At 37.1% G+C, this 23,471-nt stretch overlaps 1 protein-coding gene across 8 annotated transcripts in view; it reads left to right on the top strand.

Annotated features, from left to right (window-relative positions):
- The window catches only part of CCSER1 (coiled-coil serine rich protein 1), a 628,091-nt gene that overhangs the window by 378,431 nt on the left and 226,189 nt on the right, over positions 1-23,471 (top strand). For 7 of the 8 annotated variants that reach the window (XM_066186375.1, XM_066186374.1, XM_066186373.1 and 4 more), the window contains one exon: positions 21,047-21,124. In XM_066186375.1, coding sequence (XP_066042472.1) covers positions 21,047-21,124 — 78 coding nt within the window. Of the gene's footprint in view, positions 1-21,046; positions 21,125-21,547; positions 22,430-23,471 lie in introns of those variants that run through there. The other variant, XM_066186379.1, reaches the window with a different exon arrangement.

Raw genomic sequence — 23,471 nt, 5'->3', positions numbered from 1 at the left:
AATCTCTTTTTCCATGACACAGCTTGTTTCCAGAAGGCTGCAATAAGCATGAAGATGGTTTTTTTTTTGTTTGTTTTCCTGGCATTTTCTATGTGCTTTGGCTCTGCAAAAGGTTGTTGAAGTGAAAGAGCTATCAAGAACACCTCAGAATCACTGAGAAGCACGTTTCCAATCCACATTGGAAGGCACACTGTCAGAAAATTTTCACTGTCTGCAGTTGCAGCATGTGTGTCTGGAGCCCCTGGCCTATATTTATAAGCCATGACACCTGTAGGTTAAACTTTTTAAAAGAACAGCTAACCACCCATAGAACAAATTAGTAAGCTGGTTACTCTGCATGATGGTTTTGCCATATATCGATATTATCACTGAATCGGTTTCTTTCCAGGTGGTTAACCTGAAGTTTCAACTTTCATTGCATTTGTTTTCACACTTTTTGCAGGTGATAAATATACATGTCATAGTTTTTATCTCCTTTATTAATCTCACAAGACATTTCAAAAGGTGGTGTTATTTAATTATTCTGAAAGTGTTGTTCCTTTCTCCTTTTATACATTGCCATTGTCAAGAAAAATACAATGGTTTAACCACTGTTGGAGGGGATTTTCTTTCATGAGTGCTTCATAGTTAGAAAATGCCTTGCTTTGGGTTTTTTTGATTGTTTTTGTTCCAGTTATTCAGCTCTATCTACTGTATTTGTTTGGACAATGCTAAACATGGCGCATTATGACAAAATAGTTAATGACTTTTTCTAATTCTCTCTCACAAATGGAGGAACTCCATTACACATTATAAAGAATAAAATATAGCCATAATCGAACAGCACATTAGACAGAAGGCTTTGAAACTGTGTTTTCAGCAAAGGCTAGAACTGTTTGTTCATTTATTCTCTATAATATGCAACTTTGACTGAATGCCTGTGCTGTTTACAGACCCAAAGCTTAAATGACAATGTGCTCTGTAAAATGTGGTGAAGATTGTAACCATTTTGAAGTGCATTTAGCGTAGTAAAATGACATATCAGTTATTCCCTAAGGTCTTGTGTAGTTGTAGATCATAAACTTTTAGCCTAAATTAAACATCACAGCTGGTTGCCTTAATTTGATGCATTATAGCACAAATGTTTCAACAGCTTGACTAAAATGAACCATACTGCAAATTCAAAAGAAGAGCGAAGGTCAGTGCACATGATGCTTAGTGATTTGCTAATTTCCTTTATTTGGATATATTAAATGTATTTTGTCGAATTTAGCATAGAGGAATGGAATTCGGCAGGATAGAACTGATAGCAAAGTATGTTCAATCAATTTTGCTTAAAAATAATGCAGTACAATAAGGAAGTCAAAATAATAGTGTCTCAGATTTTCAGAAGGTAGTTAAAATTAGAATATCTTCTGGATAGTTAAAGCTCGTAGATCTTTTTGCACATATTTACATATAAAGGTGTTTTTCATAATCCTGATTTCTAAGCTGTGTGTACCTTTAAATGTCATTGCTTTTAAGAACACAGTATGGCTGCTACCTTGTTCACATTTGGGGAGTTGCTTAGTTGAACAACAGGCATCTAGATATATCTAATTTATGGCTGTGTTTCTGGTTGTCTAAGAAAATGCTATGTTCAAAAAGGTGTGGAATGCAAAGCAGCTGCCATTGCTACCTGTCTCTTCAGTGAGAGTGTGAAGAATTCATATCTGTGCAATAGAAAACATTGGTTTCAGCTACCACAAAGGAAATGAAGGTAGCCTGGGCACATTGCCAAATGCAGTATGTTTAATACTGAATGCTGTAATTTTTGTAGAATTTCTTTACAATATACACCAAAAAATCATATAGCTGGTAATTTATCTGTAACTGCCCTTGCTGTACATAACTCTGTGCTACACTGAAAAACATGATCCAGCAGTTTTCGCCCACCTAAGTAGTAGATAATTCTAAGTCATGTGGGCTTTAGGTGTTTGAACTGGTTCATACCGAATACAATGACTTGCACTTTGAGGAACAAGCCCTCCTGAAACTCCCTGGAGTCTGAGCCCAGACTATCAGACCCATTTGCGTTTCCTTGGGACTCAGCCCTGTGGCGACTTGATGGAGAGAGAGACAGCTTCAATCCAGTTGTCCAAAAAGAAGTTTTAATAGTACAAAAATAACAAACAATAAGGTGTCCAATGTATTGGAGCGAACAGAATCAAGGCAGTAACAAGGGCCCAAAGGCAAAAGGTGGGGTTTAGAGTCTGACAGGGGTACTTATGCACCCCGATGTGGGTGGGAAGTTAAGGTGGGGTCTGAGGGAAGAGTAATGGGGGACAACAATTAAGAATATTAAAATTCTTGCACCAAAATTCAACCTGTGATAACACAGAGAACTAAGAACTTTCTAGTAACAATTTGCATAGAGAGCATGTGAATGAGCTTCTTGCTTCTGGCATTTTGAATGGGGTTTTTCCCAAGGCATTTTTCCAGGGCTCTCTTCTTCCCCAGGGAAACTGCCCTCCACATCCTCCAAAGGCTTTAGATTGAAAAAAATGCTGGAAGAAATGTGTTGGTTCAGTTTGTTTCTCTGCATTGTTTTCCAACTACTACCTTGCTTTTTATAAGTCAGGTTGGTGCTAGTGGTATTTCTTGTAAGCAATGTGTTCTTACATGATTATATAAATCTAGAAGTTTAAAAAACATGGTTAATTTACTTTGTGTTCTTCTTCACCAAACCAGACAAGTTTTAACCATGCCTTTATCATCATTTGGTCATCTGATCTAAATGTCAGTGTTCTGGAATCTGTGTTGACCCATGAAGTATCCCAGTTCATACGGGAACTCTGTTACAAAGCAAGGTCCCTACAAATCCTGTTGCTGGGAAGTCTGTGCAACCACCAGCTGGTAGTCTTGGTAGAATGCCTTTATGCATGCAGTTAATAAGCAGTGACTGTATCTCCTTCATTACCATCTTTCATGGCTCCCTAAACTCCCAGATACTTTTTTTTTTCCTTTTTTTCCCCCATTATATTGGAGATACTTGTTTAGTTTGCTACTTCCATACTTCATTTCTGCAGGCCTGTTTCTTTGCTCTTTGAAAAGTAAGTATGGGTTTTATTTTTACCCAGATATGCCATTTTATATGAAACTTAAGAAAATATTAAAATCTTATGTTTAGATGATTATCACTGTGTAACAATGCATAGCAGGAATAATTATTGAGAAACTAAAACCCTCTGACTGCAAAGTAAAGCCTCTACATAAACTTGCAAGTTTATCTTTCCACATTAATGCTGACATGGTATTAGGAATATGGTGATGAAATTACTTTCTCACTTGTGTGGCAAACATAAATACAAGGTTTTGTCCTGTTTTATACCTGAAGCTATGATGATGATGTAGCAATTTTGATTGATTGGATTTTTTGGATTCACACTGTGATGCTCAAGCTGAAATGTGGTGCAAATTTAGTGTTTATAGTATCAACATTAATTGGCTTCAACCTTTGTAAATACAAGACTAGTTGCCATAATTTGAATTAATGACCAAAGGTAGTACTGCACTGAAACATTTTCAACCTGGTTCTTTTAACAATTTTAATCCTAGAGAGTCTGATTGAATGTTACCGTATCCATAAGAAATACAAGGTACATTGATGAGGTAGTTATATGATTGACTATTTCAGTCTACAGAAGAAAATAAATAATATGTGCTAAATATTTTCATGAATAAAAATATACAAACTGGTATGTTCTCTGGAATTAGTTTCATACTCAAAACACCTTTTCTTCAATCTTCAGGATGTAGTTTTCATAGTATTTTTTAAATAGCCTTCATATTCTGCAACTTCTTGTATTTATGTTTATTTTTAAATGCCTTTACTTCTGTGCTGGTGCTTCAGGTTTTCATTAAATTTAGTTTTACTTGACAAGTTGACAGGAACAGTTGCTGCTCACTGGCCTTTCAAAACTTAATTCAGTTGGCAAAATAATGTTAGGTTGTTAATATGTAAAGATTAGTTTGGTCAGATGCTATAGTAAGAGAAGTACTTAACTCCCTTTTCTCTGCTTTTCTGGTTTAAGAGCATGAATTTATCAGAGAGACAAGTTTTGGAGACTAAGTGCTTATCTTGTATTTTTTTTTCATTCTCATTAAATTTTGGTTTCTGGGTTCCTACCTTGAAAATTGCATAGGTCTTCAAATACAATTGGTATTTGAGAGCCTCATGGAAGCTAATACAGATAGTTGTGTGCTTCCAGCATTTGAAAAATGGGTTATTTATGGATTTAACAGCTTAGTCCAGAACTGCACTGTAATAAAAAACATAACAAATCAAAACCCCAAATCAAAAAAGAAAGCCACACCCCTCCAACACCACCCAAAAACCCCACCCCAAAAATTCAGAACTGTGTTTCACAAGCAAGTCCATCAACCAGCTGCATGAATCTCATTTTGATATAGTCACTTTACAGTGAAGAAAGCCATATTGTTCAAGTACCTCTGTTCCAAGGAGATATGTAAAAGCTATTTCTAAAAGAAATATTGGAAAGCAAGGATATCTATTACCACTTAGCTCTTCTACATGTTTCTAATAAGTTGGCTGTTACAGTGATAAGTGGAACATTCAAACCTGCTCTTTTTATGGGATAAAATTAAGAAGAAGTACCTAAGTCATAATATTGTTTATGTGACTAAATTATGGAAATATAATTACAAAACCTTGAAGGGAAATGAAGACTGCAAAGCAAAGCACTCCCTTGGGAATACAGAAGACTGGCTTTGTTTCTGCTCATGCTCCTGCTGGCAGTGATAAAATGTCCAGTTACATGAGTCATCTTCCTGCTATCCCCCTCCTCACCCCAGCTCCAAAAAGAGGGAGAAATTAATCTTCTGCTGCAAGTTTATTGCAATTAATACAATCATTGTATGCTATGCAGTTCAGATTTTGTTTTTTCTTTTCTCCCAAACACAAAGTGTAATTCCTTGTGAGCTAAGCCTTGGAAATTTCCCCATTCATGTCAGTGATTTCTGCTTGGAAGATGGTGGCCTTAGAAATCAACTAAGAAGTTGTATTTTGTGTGGATTAATTTTTTGATAACAAATTAAACACTTAACCCCAAAACAAAACAACAAAATTGCCAAGATAAAATAACTGTTAAGAAAAAAACTGAGAAGGCTGAACTTCATTGAAACTGTTGTTTTGAGAAAACTATCTCTTTTAAGAAACAGTAAGTATTGCCCAGTGTTTTGTTAGGCTTTTTACTATTAAGGAACAAATAAGAGGGCAATATGCTTGGTGTTATGCTTACTATGTGGTGGTTATCTGTTAAAACAAACAAGCAAAAACCCAAAACAAAAAACCCCACAGGATTTGTGGCATACAAAACAAACATTTTGACAACTTCCTACTATGTAACTGAACTTACTTTTTTTGTTTTGGTTGTTTGGGGTAGTTTTTTTTAATTTCCGTTTTATCTTTGGAACCTGATTCACTGGAATATTTTGTCTGATCAGATGTCTGACTGTACTTCATTTCCCACAGGTCCTAAAGCATTTTAAGAAATACATTTCTACTACCACCTTGTTTCACGTGTAGAAAATAGTTTCACAGTAGATTACAAGGTCTAGACAACTGATTTTGTGACATTCTGAATTGTATAAATAATGTTTGTTCAAGCATGCAGGAGGATCTTGCTGTTTTTCTCCAGATTTTCCCCAAAGGTTTTTACTTTGATAATACACTGAAGTACTCTGTCATTGTGTTTGTGACTCAAACATGATGATGTGCTCATGATTTACTTTTGAAAAAGAAGTCTAAAGGGTATATCTACTATTTTGGAGCCTCCTTTTTGGATGGAAAATGAAGTGATAAGCTGGATATGCTAACCTGACAGATTGTAATGACACAGTACACTTGGGGAAATCAGAATTACTGTTCTTTCAGAGTAGCATCCTGAGACTTCCACTCAGTAACTATAGGGAACAGAAATTCAGAGATGGATAAAGAAACCACCTGTCTAAAGCAGTCAGCTGAAACACATGAACAGACAGAACAGAGGGGAGTATATGAACTGTGTGACCTGTACTGCAAGGCAATTTGGTGAGAATCATTGATATAGAACATTGAATTTCTGGTGACTACCTTTCTGAACTGCAAAATGAATGAAAATAGAAGAGGAAAGGGCATCTCAGAGAGAGGTATGGTACATCACATCTCCTTTCCCTTTTGACCTTGGATCTCTCATTATGTCCAATTTAAAGACTTCCCTGGAAGGGTAGCATCAAAGGCAATGCGATTTGGAACCTTTTTTTTTTTTCCTGCCTGAGAATGAATTGCTAAAAATGTGTGTTAAATTAAATTCAAAGTCTTTGGGTTTTTCTGGAGTGCAAAGCAGCTACTTACACTATACCAAGAATAACTTAGGTGGTTGAGACTGTTGTAATACTGATGTTTTATGAGATTCTGCAACATTTCTTTTGGACACTGTAATGAAGTTTTCTATCATTTTGCCCTCCAGCAGTAGAGGCCCAGTGCAGCCATACACTTCTGTGCTGCTGGTACAGGCAAAATTTCATTCCACTTTTCTGGGAGCACATCTGCTGCAGAGTGCCTCTCCTGCAGACTCACAATTAACCAAGTGTGGTGGGCTGACCCTGGCTGGGTGCCAGGTGCCACCAAAGCTGCTCCATCTCTCCCCCTCCTCAGCTGGACAGGGGAGGGAAAGTGTAATTAAAGGCTCTATGAGCTGAGATAAGGACAGGGAGAGATCCCGCACCCATCACCAACACAAACAGACTTGCCTTGTGGAAGTCAGTTTAATTTATTGCAAATCAGATCAGGATAAAGACAAATAAAATCAAATCTTTAAAAAAGCATATCACTGACCCCTCCCTTCTTCCCAGGTTTAACTTTGCTCTGGATTTGCTCTAGCCCCCTGTGACAGCATTGCAGGGGGGTCAGGGAATGGGGTTGTGCTCAGTCCATCACACACTGTGTGCAGCTCCTTCCTTGTTATGGCAAAGCTTCCTCACGCTCTTGCCCTGCTCCAGCATCAGATCCCTCCCAGAGGGGACAGTCCTCCACCAACTTTTTCATCATGGGTCCTTCCCACAAGCTGAAGTTCTTCATAAATTCTTCCACGTGGATCCCTTCCACAGGATCCATTCTTTCAGAAACAGTTCCAGGGCCAGTGCCCCATGGGGTCACAAGCCCTGCCAGCAGATCGGCTCTAGTGTGATCTCCCCACTGTCTGTGGGGCCATCGGTCCTGCTGGGAGTCTTTCCTCCAAGCACAGGCTTCCGGTAGAGTAGGATTCTCCTTTGCCCATCCACCTGCTCCATCTTGGAGTTTTCCACAGGCTGCAGGTGGATCTTTCTTCACTGCGGACCTCCAGGGGCTGCAGGGGCACAGCTGCTTCACTGCAGTCTTTACCTCATGCTGCAGGGGAATCTGCTCCAGTGTCTGGAGCACCTCCTCTCCTTCTCCACTGACTTTGGCATCTGTGCATAAACATATTTACTGAAGGTTTATAAAAAATGTATTTTTTTCCCCCACTTTGAACCATGTAAGGTCAGCATGCAGCACAGAGCTCTGTTTTTTCCTGCCATTATAAGCTATGGAATCAATATCAACTAGCTTCTAGGACAAGATCTATAAAAGATTCTATTTCATTAAAAGCATTCTTACCTGTCTATGATGAAGCCAATATGTAAATGTGGCAGCTCTGGGGACTGCAAATTAATGAAAAGGGTCATCTTAGTTTCTCTTCTGAGAACTTGGTAACGCAGGAGTGTGTTTTGACAAGGGGCATTGGCTGTGTCCTCCACATTGACCTATTTAATGTCCCAGTCAGCGCTGTTTTTTCTATAAAACCTGAGCTGTGCAGGCTGTTTTCCTGAAGGCAGAGGAGTTCTGGAAGTGGGTAAGATGTAGGAAAAGAGGGTGAAGACTGGCATCTTGCAGTGTGGTGGAGTCTGTGCTGCTATGCCATTGGTGTGACTGGGAAGTCCTGTACTCGGGACTCAGCTGTAGCTCCACTGTTGGTTGTAGGGTAACTTCCCTACAGATGGAGGAACAAAAAGATCCCATGTGAGGCAGTGATTGGAAGAGGAAGGAGAAAGTGAGGGACATTACCCTGCCCTCTGAAGGGTTCTTAGTCTAGACCCACATTTAGGACATAATATAAAGCAAATATTCTCAGTTTGTAAATTGGATGGAGAAAACAGGTGCTCTCCTTGCTGGGGAAAAAAAAAGAAAAAGGGTGAAGAGAATAGCAAAGATGCTGTTTTTGTATTTTCATGCCTCAGGATGTTCTAGTGCCATGAAAGTATCACTTCAGAGATATTTTCTGCAGTGAAGAGCTGCATTTTTTGTCCCCTCTGCAACACCTTTACTTCTTCAGAAAGAACTTAGAAAAAGGTGGCAGCCCTGGCACTTCAGAAACCAGTTGTTGTGGCTGCCCCTGAACTGAAGTTACTGCAGTGGGGAGAGACTTTTGATTTCAGGGTTGCCCATATCAGAGACTGAAGTGTAAAGGGAAGAGCAATGTGTCTCAGTGGCAGAGAAAGAACAAAGGTTATCAGCCATTTTGTAGCAGGAAAAGTTACAAAGGTAGGAACAGGTCTACAAGGAGATAACAGGAGTGGAAAGCAAGGAATGCAAGAGATGGTCATCTCAAATCTAGTACAGATGTAAAAAGAGGACTTGAACTCAGATGAATAGAACTGAAAATTTTCTGTCAGAATTTTAGTTTTGTAGCATTTGAGCCCAATTCTTTACTATCCTGATCACTGATAATGAGGAAGTTGCATGCGCACTTGGGACGGGGGGGTGAGATATGCTGCGTTTTTTCATTTTCCCCGTTCTTTATCAGTGGAAAAAAATATGGTTTTGGGTCTCTTTAACAATGTAAAGATTCCACAAATTACACCAGGCTAAGAAAGCTAAGCTTGCGTAGTACCACCTGAGCTGATGAGAGACCAGCTGTAGGACTAAAGGGGGTCATCTGAATGATTTGTTTGTGTTGCTCATTCCATGTGTTTTGTGTAAGTTCTTTGACTATGGCTCTGCATTATGTGGTTTCCTTCTAATTGAGAGTCTGTGTAATGACCTCCACCAGGACCAGTAAATAAACAAAACAAACAACTAATGGAACATTATATTCTGAGCAGCAGGTAAAACTTTGCATATTAATGGGGCTGAGCTGAATATATAGGATCAATTGCCATGCAAGATCTTTGGAGTGCCTCAGGAAAACAAGCTAAGGCTAGGATAGAAATGAAATGCACTCAGAAGAACAGAAAAAAGGGAAAATTCAGCTATTTATAATGTCTACCATAGTCACTGTGGTAGAATTGGAGACTTAGGCTGCCAAAAACAATTAAGTCTTTTGCAGGTTGGGTGCAATTTGGGCACTTCAGAAGAGAGTTGCTTTCTTTACTTCTGCTTGTATGCATATTCTGACAGGAAAGCAAATACTGTGTCTCTAAGTGATGCTAGAAAAGCCAGTGTAAACAGAATAAACTGAACATCTCTTCTAAAGAATATTGAACACTGCATCACTTTTCAAGCTTTCCACTCTTGATATAGAGTGGTGCTTGTAAATAACAAGTCCTTTTTTTTTCTGTAGTATTTCTTAAACAAATAGCCAGAAGAACCTGAAAGCTTAAGACAATCTACTTGAAAAATTCTACGAAACTCATGAAAAACCCAGCTAATTTTCCACAGAAGACAAGATACATCTACCCTATCTGTACTTCAAAAAGGATGTTTGGTCACATAATTCTGTTTTACTTTCTGCTTTTGTATTTAATTTTTTTTTTTTTAATTACATTTGGAAATAGACATGTGACAGCCTTCTGTAAGTGAGTCGGATTCGGAGGAATGAGACTCTTGGTTGCCATGAATGGAATAACATGTCATAAATGCTCAAGACACGAAAATTTCAAACCTTCTGTGGTTATCAAATAGTCAGCAATCTGAACCAGTTTGAGAGTTCAGTGATGTTCTGAGTTGTTGGTCTGTTGAACCAGTTTGAGTTTCAATACCAGAAAATCAGGGGAAAAAAGGGTTGAATAGTTGGATAGAAAAAAAAAACCAAAAAAACAACACAGGAGGACATTGTCTAATTTGGGATCTGCAAAATCCATTTAAGGAACAGAGCAAAATCAAGACTTTTACCTTTTTTGACTTTGTTAAATCATCAGTAAACAAAAATAGACTTATGTTTTTGCACATCTTGCACTTAATGATTGTAGGTGATATTTGATTCCTAAATCCATGGATGTCTTAGAGAGGACAATGCAGGAAGTTTCTGAGGAAAACAGAAATCTGAAGCAAATAGCAATGTTATGGTGTAGAGGCACAGGTTGCTACCCACAGAGTCTCACAGGTAAATCTTTTTGCTACTAGCTTTTAGATGCACCTTTTGAGAGTCTTTTACATGCTTCATTTGAGGGTCTTTTAGAGTCTCTTTTCACTTCTTTGTTAATAAAACACCTGTTTCTTTAGCATGTTTGGTAACTTCCATTCAGCTTGAAATTTTGAAAATTGATAGAGAGCTACCATATGGCTCCCGAAGAGTTGTAGGTTAAAGTAGGTTGGCTGGACTTCTTTTGATTGAACAGGTGGGTTTTATTGTGTCTACACAAAGTATCTTTTGGTTATTAAGAAACAAGGAACAACTGGAGGAAAAGCAGAGGAAACCAATTTTCTTGTCCGTTGAAACAATATGAGCTGGGTTCTTGAGAGTCTGATGTTGCAGTGATACAAAACAGAGTGGATTTGGGTTAGTCTTTCGAATATGAAGTAAGAAAAACTGTGCTGGGTCAGTACATAGCTTTATCCAGCCCTTCAGCAGTCTGTCTCCAGTGGTGGCCACAAGCAGCTGCTTTCAGAAAAGCTGGCATTTGAAGAGATTCAGTATTTTCAAAACCATTAATCTTTTAAGCCTAGTTTGAAAGTGCTGTTGTTTCAAAGCTGCCTTTTTTGGTTTACACTAGGATATTAGAGGGAGTTCCTAGTCTTTGGCCAACAGACAGGATTCATCTCTCTTCTGCATGTGTTGAGAAATGAGGCATCTTCCTAGGCAACACTGGCTTATCTAAAAGCAGCATTTGTAAACAAATCCTTTTCTGAGAATATGTACACACAATGAGCTCAGACAGCACTGGGACAGCATTAAAAAGCACTCATAAAATTTTAGCAGAACAATTGTTATCAACCATAGTGTACCAACAGGCTGATTATGAGACAATAAAAATGGTTTATTTGGTAGAGTGAATTTATGTTATAGCATAAACTGACTATTAACGGTTTTCAAGTGCTGTAGATTCACCTTCATCTCTTTTTCACTTCTTATTTTCTGAGGCAAAACGAGAATTTATTCGTCTTTTGTCAGAAGAATACTATGAGAAGTATCAGGGTGTCTCTTTAGACTTGAATAATGAAATTCTCATGTTTTTATGAATATATCATAGTTTCAGTTGTGATTTCCCCTCTTTGAACAGTTATATGTCACAGCTGCTTTATGGTCATGATTATAAGTCATCCTTTTCGGTTTGATTGCAGCAGCAATCTGGGGATCATAGCAACATGTTTTGCTTATGAAATATGTCAGTAGGAAATAAAGGTCTAGTCACCAATTCCTTAAACGATGAGAAATAATATTTCAAAAAGGAAGGAAAAATGACCGATCTTTTTTTCAGTAGTCTTTCCTGAAGATCCTGTAATTCTTCTGGAAATCATAAGAAAAATTTTATTTCAATTTTTTGTGCAACAGTTGCCTTTTTGCATAGCCATCATAGCAAAAACCTGAATGTAATGGTTGCTTTCTTTGTACAATATAATACTAGTTATTATCATTTCCAGGTGCTTGGAAAGCTCCTATTTTCATATGATAATGAAAATACTTTGCTATGTATTTTGTTAGTTTCACCAGTTGAAGTCAAAATGCCATTGCTAAAATGCTTGACTACATCCCGGCATCCAAATGATTTGCTGTAGAGTTTGTAACAGTCTTGCAGCTCTCACAAAGTCAAACTCCCATCATTGGGGAAGTTTCTGAATTAATTAAAGACATGTCTGAAAGAAAAGAAGGTTGATATGCTCCTCTCTTCTGAATTGCTTCGGTATTGTAAAAGTGAAAGAAAATTTTGTTGTCTGGTCACAACTATTCTGCTTAGCCAAAGTAGTACAAAGCTGCTGAAAATTACTTGTGGGGCTTGCAATACCTGATCATGCATATTAAAGTGTGTTAGTTTTGTCTTAGTGAATTGAATATGATGTGCTTCATACTTAATTTTCAGTGTCTCTGCTGAGGTGACTGGGTAAAACTGGAGGGCATGAATGATGGACCTGAACTCACAGTAAAAAGCTATCTACTTTAATAACATTCCAGTGTCAATTACTGGCAAAAACCATGCTGTGACTTCACCTGAGAGAAGGTTCACAAAGGGTAAAAGTGCCTTTTGGTCCTTGCTTAAGCAGTTAATTGCCCAGGAAAAAGTCTTTGCAGTGAGAGTGCCTGGTGTAGTGACTGAAGCTTTTTCCTGAGCAGTACTGCTACATCCTGTTCTGAGTATGTCTCCTTAGTCTTTTATTGAAGCTCTCTGTTTCCCTATAATTCTCCATGCCTCGCTTTCCCATGAAATCCCTATAAACTCTTTTGGGCTCCAAAATGTTACCTGGGCAGGAGATGCTGTGCAGCTGCTGGTTGCCTGTGGGCAGACTTTCAGGTTGAAGCTCCTGCTGAAGCCCCTTGCCAGCTGAGGCCCTTCTCATCTGTCTAGACAGTGATTTTCATTAAAACTCCCTCTGTTGCTTGGATCAGTTCGTATTGACCTCTGTAAAAAATAATAAGAAGGACGGGCAGTGTGATCACTTGCAGTGTGTGCATTTGAATGTGTACGTTTAATGGGCTGCACACAAGTGCAGGACAAAAGCAAGTCAAAGAGTTGTCTTGTTGTGGCCATGCTAAGCCTAAACTGATGGTTCTGTCCAAAATTTATTAAGTAGCTGACATAATGTCACAGGGACAACAGCTCAGAGTGGCAGCTGTGGGTTGTTTTCAATATTGCTGGGTATATTTACAGTGATGCAGGGATTATGTGTTGTTGATATCATGAGTAAAACTGCAGCCTTATTTAGCACAGAGATTGGTCCAGGGATTTGTTGATATCCATGGTGGCAGCAAGTATTTGATTTATGTGATTATTTTTCTCTATTCATTTGACCAACAAATGATCAAAATCCTCCTGCCTCACGCAGTTGCTGCTGGAACAACTCAAAAATGACCCTTTAATTGTATTTGTACTGTATGCTCCTAATGCCACAATCGTGAGTCTCATTCCTCAGGACAGCAGTCTGTAAAATTGTTGTAAATACTTAGCTGTGTGAGGTTTAATTAATGCTAGAAGCCTTCAATAAACAACAGTTGCAATTTGTGATGTGATGATTTAATGATTCTTGTGCTCTGTCTAATGCGTGTTCTGTTAAATCTCTGTATCAAGTGACTGGCATTGATGTGAATCACATCCCACCATTGTCCCTGTGTGCACAGAGGCAAAGGAAACTTGAACCAGCTGAAATATTTGACAGGCAGCACGTAAATAAATATCTCCTCTTAGAGGCCTAAAGGATGCAGGCATTTCACCTGGTAGGAAGGGAAGAAAAATAAACAAAAAGTTAATTAATGCTTTTGATAATTTCAAAAGTTAATGAAACAGCTTCCCTAAGTAAATCCTTTTATTAAATGTTTTGCAGAATCATCTGTTAGTAATGCTACAGGATTTTCATAATGCTGTTACGTTGTAGTGTATTTGTTTAAGCAGAGAGTTTTTCCTTTGATGAATAGTGATAGTCACAAAAAAAAAAACCCAAACAAAAAAAAAAAAAAAAAAGAAAAAAGAAAAAAAGAAAAAAAAAAGAAAAAAAAAAAAAGAAAAAAAAAAAAGAAAGAAAGAAATGACAAAAAAATAACTCCAGCCCTTCCAAAACAAATGTTTTGGACAGACTGAAATTCTGTTTGTGTACCCATGCAGAACCTGGCAGCATTTAAAATCATGTACACCACAGAAGTGATAAATGTGGTTGTTCTGAAAAGGGATAAAGGAAGAAAAAAACCCAAAATTATAAATGGTGCCTCCTTTCTTAACTAAATTTAGTAGGTTTGTGTCCATTTGCATGTTAGCTTTGTGTGTGTGTGTCAGCACAACTCTGCCAGCTGAATCATGAGCATACCACCTAGAGGTGATGTTGGGGCAGTGTATTCAAATGAAAGCAGAAGGGCAGGAATAATTTAATCTATTTGTTCCTACTCCAGGTTCATAGTTCATGCTAGACTATGAGAAAGGTACTGTGCTACCCTCATGAGACAAATGCTTGAAATAAATATGTTTATATCCTTGTTCAAGGAATACAATTTTCTAAGTTGCAGTTATTTCTGAAAAACCTGAAATGAGTGTGCAAGCAATTTAATTAGAAACTTCATGTCTCATCTCCATTTTCAGCTAGTAAACATAAGAAAAGCAGAACTTAAATGGATTTAAACTTCCTTATTTTTGATGATCAAATACTTTAAAGATGATGGGTCAAAAATTGGTGTTTATAAAACCAGTAAGTTGTTTCATATGCCAAGAGGGGCTTTTTAATACTGTTCAGTAAAGTAAATGAGAGCACTAATTAGAGAGAATTCCACTGCTGTATCTGTGATGTCCATTTAGATAAAAATTCTATGTAAAAATGCTGTGAATCAATGGTGTGCAAGTTGGATCCTTGAATTTGAATGTGTACCTCTTCTTTGTAGTAATCTTCCAATTTAGTGTCGTAATGAATACTCTTCTGATGTGGGCTCTGAGACAGTAACTGAGCCCAGAAATTCCTAGCTGAAGTGAGTGTGTTGAATTTATTGGTGTCTGCTTTTCCAGGACATGAGATTTGGACTACCTATCTATGCAGCCCTCCATAACTTGTCATGTGGCGTACCATGACCTTGGAAAATAAATCATTTATTGACTGGTTTTTTTTTTCAAATATTTGTAGGACGATAAAGGCAATAGTGCTAATGTGGGGGATTTTTGTTTTGCTGCTTTAAGGCTTAGTGTCCCGTTATCACCATTTCTGAGTTAACAAACTGGGGTAATACCGTCTCCTCATATGGTCTGTTGGGTGTTTTATATTTTGGGACAGGATTTAATTTGTCTAGTTGGTCTTAGAAGTCGGTGTAGCAGAGATAACCCAAGGATAAATGGGTTGAAAGAGATACTCTTTTCTATTAGATGAGCTACTATAAGACTTAGTAATATCTTCTTGGACATGTGGGTACAACCACAACACAAATTAAAACTAACAACAGTGCTTATTAAAGGTTCAAGACTATTTGTAGAGATAATTTCTACATGAACTCCTGTGCTTGATGTGTCTGCCTTTTGAAGTGTTTTGACTGCACAGCTGCTTGTTTTCTCTTTCCTTCCAATAACTTTCTCAAGTCTTGGTTTTTGTTTTTTGTTGCTGGGTGTTAAGATTGGCATCACTTGTTATGGCCATATTATTCACAGAGTGTGACCATATAAATTTTTTATTGCATTGCATTATTCAAAGCATGCATGGCCGTGTCTGGGCCATATGTGAGTATGTGATTTGATATATATATATATATATTTTTTTTTTTCTTTAGAGATGTGATCACCAGAAAAAGTTCCTCTATTTTTTAGTGGCATGTTTACACAGGCATATATCTAAAAGTAGCCATGGGAGCCATAATCAGTAAGGAATGACAACTTGCTATTCAGATTTACTGAATGACTGAGTGATAGAAATAAACAATATACAGGTATTTCTTTAAAATATAAATCATAAAATTCTAATAGCAGTTTAGCATTCTGTTGATGCAACAGATAAAACAGTAAATAATTAATCAAAATACATTTGCTGTCAGGAAATTCTCCCGATCCAGGAAATGCAATAGAGGGTTTTTTTCACATGGAATAAACAGATACCTCCTACTGTTTAATGCTATATTTTAAAGTATCTTCCCAAGATACTTTTGAAAAATAACTTAAAAACTCAGGTATTGCAGTCCTGAAAACATCTGTTTTTAATTTTGCAGCACATACACAAGTGGTAATGGCATTTTTTACAGTACAGCACTGACCAGTCAAATAAATGAATCAGAAGATACCATTTTTAAGACTGTTTTCCTGTCTGACATTTGTCAGCTCAGTGGGCTAGGAGATTCACTTTTTGTGTGTTTTTTCTTTCTGATTAGATAGACTGGGCTCTCAAAGTTCAGAGTCATCTTTTATTGGTAAGGTCATACAGCACGCAACAAAAGAAAAGAGTTTTCATATTGCAGAACTTGGGGATGAAAAGTTGAAGACAATACTTGGGATTATTAGGATTTCAAAACTAAAAATGGTCTCTAGTCTCTAATTATCCTCTCTAGTTAGGATCTAGTAAACCTTTGCAGTACTGTAAGGTTAGCTGGCATGTCTACACCAGGACTTGTAACTCTGTCAGAGATTTTAAACCTTCACAAATATTGTTGATCTTCAAAAGCCTATTATGAAGTGACTGCATTTTAAGAAACGGTCTTTTTCATTAGATGTGTTTAGACTTGGCAGTAACTAATTACTGAAGTATTGCAAACTGCTTGGAGACAGTCTTGTCTTAGCCTTTGTTGATTCATACCTGGATATCGTGTTCTGGTAGCAATCAAAGCAGAAAGTGTGCTGTCTTTCATTCCAGATGCCATATTTACCAAATGCACAGAAATTTACCACGTGTTTTACAGAAATCTCATAATGTATAAACTGAAAAATTGTTTTGGTTTGTTTAAGAGTCCTATGTGAAAGCAATGAAATGTTCTCTGAAATTCCATGTAGTTTTGGCGTTTGTTGTTTGCAATGATTTGACAGAACTATAACCCTCAGTGAAACCTGCCTTTGTGCATACTTGGATGCATTCCCACCAAGTTTTCTCATGTTTTTTTTTTCCTGATCAATGGGATAGTCCCCTTGGGGATGGTCACACCTGTTTGTCACTGTTGTTCCAGAGTAATGCCTCTAAATTTGTTGTGGCTATTTAGCACCTCAGTTCTTGGTGCATTTCTGAGTAGATAGCTGAACCAAGTTGTAGCTGTTTTCTCGTGCTGTGCTCAAGAGACAGCTGGCTTTTTGCTGGGCTTCACAAAGAGTTTTCAAGTGTGATGTGACTCAGCTGTACCGCAGCTGATCACTGGAGCTATGCTATATATGATATGTTTTCTTCCCAGACTGAGACTCAAACCAATAGGGACTCAATTTCTATGGAAATAGCTGTCATAAAGTCAATTCTGTAGCTCACTGTAGTCTGTAATTTAGGTAGAATAGATGGTGGAAAGCAGGTTTTTGCTACTTGTTATCCCTTTACTCTCTGCCTAACTGCTGCTGTTGATTAAGTTTAATCCCAAAGCACATCAGAATTAAAAGACTTTGCATTTTTATAAGTCTTCAAGAACAGCTTTTTCGCCCCAGTTCTGTGGTGAACGTAAGTTGTAATTCACAGTGGGGCTCATGCTGGAAGCAAGGGAAACAATCACATGTGAGTTGTAAATCTGACTGCAGTGTTGGGGGCAACTGGAGGCTGTTCTGGAGGTATGTTGATACAAAACACCACATTTCTCTTCATCAGGTTTTAGAATAATCTCTAAAGACAATAGGAGACAGAGGTAAAAAGTTAACTTATGAGATTTTATATTTTTTTAATCTAAGTAACAATAAAGATGAAACAGCCATTAAGAAAAAAAAAAACCAACTTTAATATGCTGTCAACTAGACAAAATACATTCCTTAGGAATGAAAGCCACAGCTGTGCTGGACACTAGTGTTTTGATTCCTCCAAAACACCTGGGACAGTAAATTTGGTTTAAGATACCCATTCAAAGTAATTTTCAAGCATTTTATTTTTGGAATTTGCAGTTAAACAAAGCACCACAAGTGGTCACCATGGTGTCACTGGTAGGGGATAAGAAAACAGTCACAAAAATAACTTTGACCTGTTCACACTCAAAGCTTTGAAAATTGTTTTAATACTCATCTGCTTGGAGAACGAATATTTTAGAAAACCATAGTCATGTTTCAAGATGCATCAAGCTTTACTGACTGCCTAAAAGTAACTGACTCTACTTTTTTCTTGCTATCTTTCAGTCGTGAAGACTAAGTAATTTTCTCACTTTTTTATCTTACGTTTCACTTTTCTATTTTATCTGTAATATTTTTACTTGCATCATTTATCAGCAGATATCTGTTGGCTTCCTATTTCAGCACCTTTTGGTGACTTATTTCTTAGTAATAAAATAGTAAGTGTTCAAACCATGACACTCTTGTGTCAGAGCTAGTTTGAAATATAAACTATGTGTGAACTTCTTCCCATGTGAAGAAATAGATAGGAACATGATCTTTGTTGGTAATGCTTTTAACTAAGGTTGTTGAAATACCACAGTCAGTAATCTCAGTAATTGAAGCAACTGCAATGATAGAGAAAATGCCTTTCCATGTAGTTTTTTTTTCTCTCTCTCCCCTCAAAACACACACTCTGATACACACTCAGGTGCTTCAAAGAGAGGGGTGCAATGAATGTTCCTGGCGATGTTGCTGTTAAAAGAGCCAACAGCTCTTCCGCCTTTTCGCTAATTAGGATGAACCCAGGGAATAAAAGTTTTTTGTGCTCTTACCTGGGTCACCTGCAAATGTACTTTTGTGCTGTTTATTTTAATAAGAGGCAATAACAACACACAGAATGGTAAGAAAAGATGCTCATTAATGCTCTCACTTTAAAGAAGTTACCTAGAAGTACTTTGGGTGATCCAAATTTTAGTAAATTACTTGGTCCTTTCTTGGTCTTTGGTGAAGCAAAGATACCTATTTTGTTTACCCTGTAAAGAAAAAAGATAAGGAAAGATCTATTTTCAGTCTTTTTACTATGTAGTATCCTAGAGAAGGGGAAGTTGACTCCTCTCAGATACACAGGAAAAGAGCAGAAAGCAGGATTGGGTCACATATGGAAAAAGTCAATAATTACTCAGTTTCACTGGGATGGGAAGCCTCTGAAAGAAGGTAATTTTTGTCTTTTAGAATGTCAAGAAGGTTTCAAGGAAGTTTCAGGACTTGAAAAAACCTTAAATGTTGCCTTAAAATGTTAGCTTATAATAGTAATCATAGTAGTAGTAGGCTGCTGCGGGAATAGATGTCCAGGTATCTTAATTCTTTGTTATGGATCAATGTTAAAGTGTGCTACCTGGCTTGTAAAGATCTTCCATGTCCTATTTTGCTAGAATTGAGAAAAAGGGAAGAGGTTTTGGTTCCAAGCACTCTTTCCCAGTATCTGGACATCTGGAAATTCTCGGTTTTTCCCATTTTATTAGTTAGCTCAGCAAAACTAAATAAAAAAGATTACCATGTTAATGTGGAGTCAGAACGTGGATATGTTAAAAATCGATCTCACTGCATATACATAATTAAATGAGCAGCTCTGGGAAAGGAAAATATTTTGTTATTCCAACCTTTCTAGCTTTCCCAGTTAATTTGTTGCCTTAATGAATATATGGATTTATTCTGGTTTTCTCTTCCTCCCTGCTTTTTCAAATTTTTTTTCAAAATATAATTTGTGAATCCATACAGAAAGAAATGTTAAATTTGATCAGATACACAGTTTAATGCTGGTATTGCTCCAATCACTAGATTACTTGAATACCCAGTATCTGTCAGTATCTGTAACTAGAAAATTCATGGAGGTTCTGAGCAGTAAAATGTGGTTAAATAAGAGAGTAGATACATAAATAATGTCTGTTTTTTAGACATGTAAAAGTGCTCTGGACAAACTAATAAGTTCAAACTTCAAGAGAACAAAGCATTTCTGTCAGAGCTAGGATTTCCTTTTCTGTGAATTCAGTTTTAACTTGGTTATTACATCAGCAAATTTGGGCTCAAGTGTTTTATACATGTGAAGAGATCAGTCTGAATTCTGTTTTCCCCCAGCCCTTATTTGAAGAGTTGAAATACTGGACATAAGTATCACTATGGGGTTGACTTCCTTCTGCTGTTTACTCAATTAAGTGATGTGCATACCTTGCCTTGAATCAAATAATATGTGAACTTGAGAGGCAATGAACTTGAAATTCAATTTAAGCCAATTCTGATTTATTGCAATACATACCAGTAGTGTTCAATTATATTTTGTAGATCTTAAGGAATTTGAGTTCAAGGTTAAGTATTTTTACAGATACAACTGAAAAACTAAATTGAATCAGTGAATAGGAAAACATAAATCAATGCAGTAAAGAATTTTGCATTCTCCTTCCCCTCCTGTGTGCTTTTTCCTGCCTTACCCCACATATTTACAGTTGTTTTATCAAATATCTTCTCCTGGAAGCCAAAACAGTATGCTTAAGGGCTTGACTCAGCAAGTTTAGTGATCAGTTTCAGATGACGTATCAGAATCTGGGTCTTTTTGTGTCAAAGCAGCCTGATATCTTTGCTCAAGTCTGTTCAGAGATTCCATGCTACACTTCCAAAAGTTATTCAGGTACAGAGGGACAAGGATGGGAAAAGAAGAAACCAATGTAATACTTAAGGAATGTTTAGTACTTGCTAAAATGTTTCTTTTGGGAGCGGGAGAGCAGAAGTCATCTCAGGCTTGTGATTTGCAAGATTGCATATTCCTTAATATTTTTTTAAAGAACTATATTATTTCTTTGCTGTTGGAGCGGTGCTGTTGTATGCAGCAATCCCTGCAGCTGTTTGGTGCTTTGTACCTGTATCTGCTGTGCTCTGTGTCTGCCTCAGTGACATGCTTCTTTTGGGGCCCTCTGCATCACAGAGTTAGACTGGCTGAGTCTACTCTCTGTTTAAGAGGAAGAGATAAATTCATAAAAGCATAGATTAGGAAGGAAATCAACCTCCCAGTGTGAATAGTGCCATAATAAATCTATTTCTTACCAGCTGTCCATGCATGAGTTTTGAAATTATCTGGATGTTTGGAGCTGCAAAGCCCAGTGAGGAAAAGCATGACTCACCTATGCAATGTTATTTTGTTTTACAGGAAAAGGCTCAGTGCTTTCAGAAGGCTCTTGCCTCCCAAGCAGATAAATCCACACAGACAGAACTCGTAGGCCATGATGTAAGTAGCTGTATCAAACAGTATTTTTTATCATTTTTTGTGGGTGTTCAGGTTTCTGTCAGCTGGTTTGCCTCTGCTGTTGTTGTGTCCATGCGTGGATTTGGTGATTCTAAAGTACCTTCAGAAACACGAGAAGATAATTACAACTACCTGCCGGCACACCAATGTCCTGTTAATTTTAGGCTTTATGAAGAGCTGAGAATTTGCATAAATGAACGTGGATGGTATGTATTAGTGTTTTGTAATTTTCTTTTTCAGTTTTATTTGCACACTTACTGACAGTTAATGAGGTTATTATGTTTAGAATTGTCATATGCTGTCCAAACAAGATTTGAAATTTGAAAGATAATGGAATAAGTACAGTTTTGCCAAGTGGTGTTAAAATTCTGTTTCCGAAAGAGCATCTGTCGGAATTTCTCCTAGGACATGTATTGATAGTACGTATCCTCATCCAAGAACACAGTCAAGGAAGATTCCTGAACTGTAGAAATACTGTTTCCTCAGTTCTTCTAACTGGAAGTATTCTTTCTATGGAACGTTGCTTGAGTGCATGTAAGAGATTCTTGTGCTTACATGAGCCTCTTGAATAATCTTTGTGGAACATTTAGCACAGTTCCATCCTGTGACTTGTGCAAAGTCTAACAGTAACTCTTAAAAACTGTTCTGCAAAGTAGTGCTGTGGTTTTGCATTGGTATAGGTCAACATGCTGTTTCAAATTTATGGAGAGAACTGTGGAATTAAAGCAGGCTTTGAAACCTTCCTTTTCGTTTTGTGTCAGTGGAGCATTAAATTTTTGTCTTCCGAGGATGGAAACACCAAGTTTCACATTTTAATATGAGAAGTTCTATCTGCACTAACTTATTTTTTGTGGGTTACTAAATGTGAACCCTTATGTTCTACTGTGTCTGTAAAGTCATGTCTGGTGGAATTTACTGAAACTCTGGGGTGTGTATATATTACTGCTGAAAAATCCGTATTATTCAAAGATACTTAACAACATTTTTGTATGCTAAAATACTGTATCCACTTCTTCTGTGACCAATTATGCTTCACAATACTTTCGTATACATTAGATGTTGAATAAAATTCTTCCGCTGAAAATGGCAACAGGAAATACGTAAAGTCTGGGGGATTTTTTTGCGTTGTTTAATTTCTTTTTCAGTTATGTTGTTTGCTTGGGGGTTATTTAAGCAGATGTGGCTTATGAATTTGGTTGTTTTCTCCCAAATCAAATATCTGGTACTCATGCTGCAGGAATTCATGCTGTTAGCAGATTATATATTTTTTCCATTTTCCAGTGTGTGTTCCCTAGGAGTTTGGTGGGGAGTAAAAAATAACATTAGAACACCCTCCCCCAGACAGGTGCAGTTTTCTGGCTGAGATTTGAGTATTAAATGTCGTAATAGCAACAATAAGTTAAATAAATCCTTTTCTTTAGCGGCATTCTCTTCAATTAGTGGAACACATTTTTCTGACTTCCCTGGTAAAATGCCCACCTTATCACAGTTGAAATAATATATTCTCTCATATAGGCTGTTGCAATGCAAGAAGAAAAGGAAATGTTGAATGTTTTTCTGTGGAACAACACTTCACCTGTATTTATGTCATACAGTGTTCTTGTTAAAGTTCTGTTGCAAGTGATTGATTGCAGAGAAATTTGAATTTACAGAAATAACACAAGCCTGCTGTGATCATGAGGGGAACTCAATGAGGAGGAATGTGCAAATAAATAGTGCTAACACTTCTTGTAATATTGTTTAAACTTTTTGCTCTTTTATTTATCAGATTGTGCATCTTTTTTGTGAAGGATATCTATTAATGATAGCTGTTATTCAGCTGTGTTTCTGTTGAATCCAAGTGACAATTACATTTACATTCTTTGCTTTTGTGTGCGGTTTTAAAGAGCAAGTTGTAACTATGGCAAATACTATCTGTACATCATTTTATTCAGGATGTCAGTAAGTATGTACAACTGTAATTGTATTGTGCTAATATGAGAATCAATTTAATAGAAAAATACAAAACAGATCAGAGAATACAAGATGTATTTTTCACCCCATTAGTCACACATTTTGAGAATAGTAGAAATTGAATACTTTGGATCTGGTTTAAGAGGTAAGCAGGAAATTTAACTTCATCATTACAAAGTTGCTGTTTTAATTTAAAAAACCAAACAACAACAACAAAAAGAACCCTTATGTTTTTATTTTTCCTTAATTCGAATTTAGAGGCTAATAATAGCAGAATAAAAGTGCTCCCAGGAATTTGCATAGCATTATTTCATAAATGTAGTACAAATATTGATACACACTACACAGTGTAGTAATTCGGAAATGCTTAAAACAG

The sequence above is a fragment of the Chamaea fasciata genome, unplaced genomic scaffold (genome assembly GCF_029207755.1).
Source record: "Chamaea fasciata isolate MVZ Bird 193981 ecotype frontalis unplaced genomic scaffold, bChaFas1.0.hap1 SCAF_6, whole genome shotgun sequence".
Taxonomy (NCBI): domain Eukaryota; kingdom Metazoa; phylum Chordata; class Aves; order Passeriformes; family Sylviidae; genus Chamaea; species Chamaea fasciata.
This window is presented reverse-complemented; position numbering and strand designations above follow the sequence as displayed.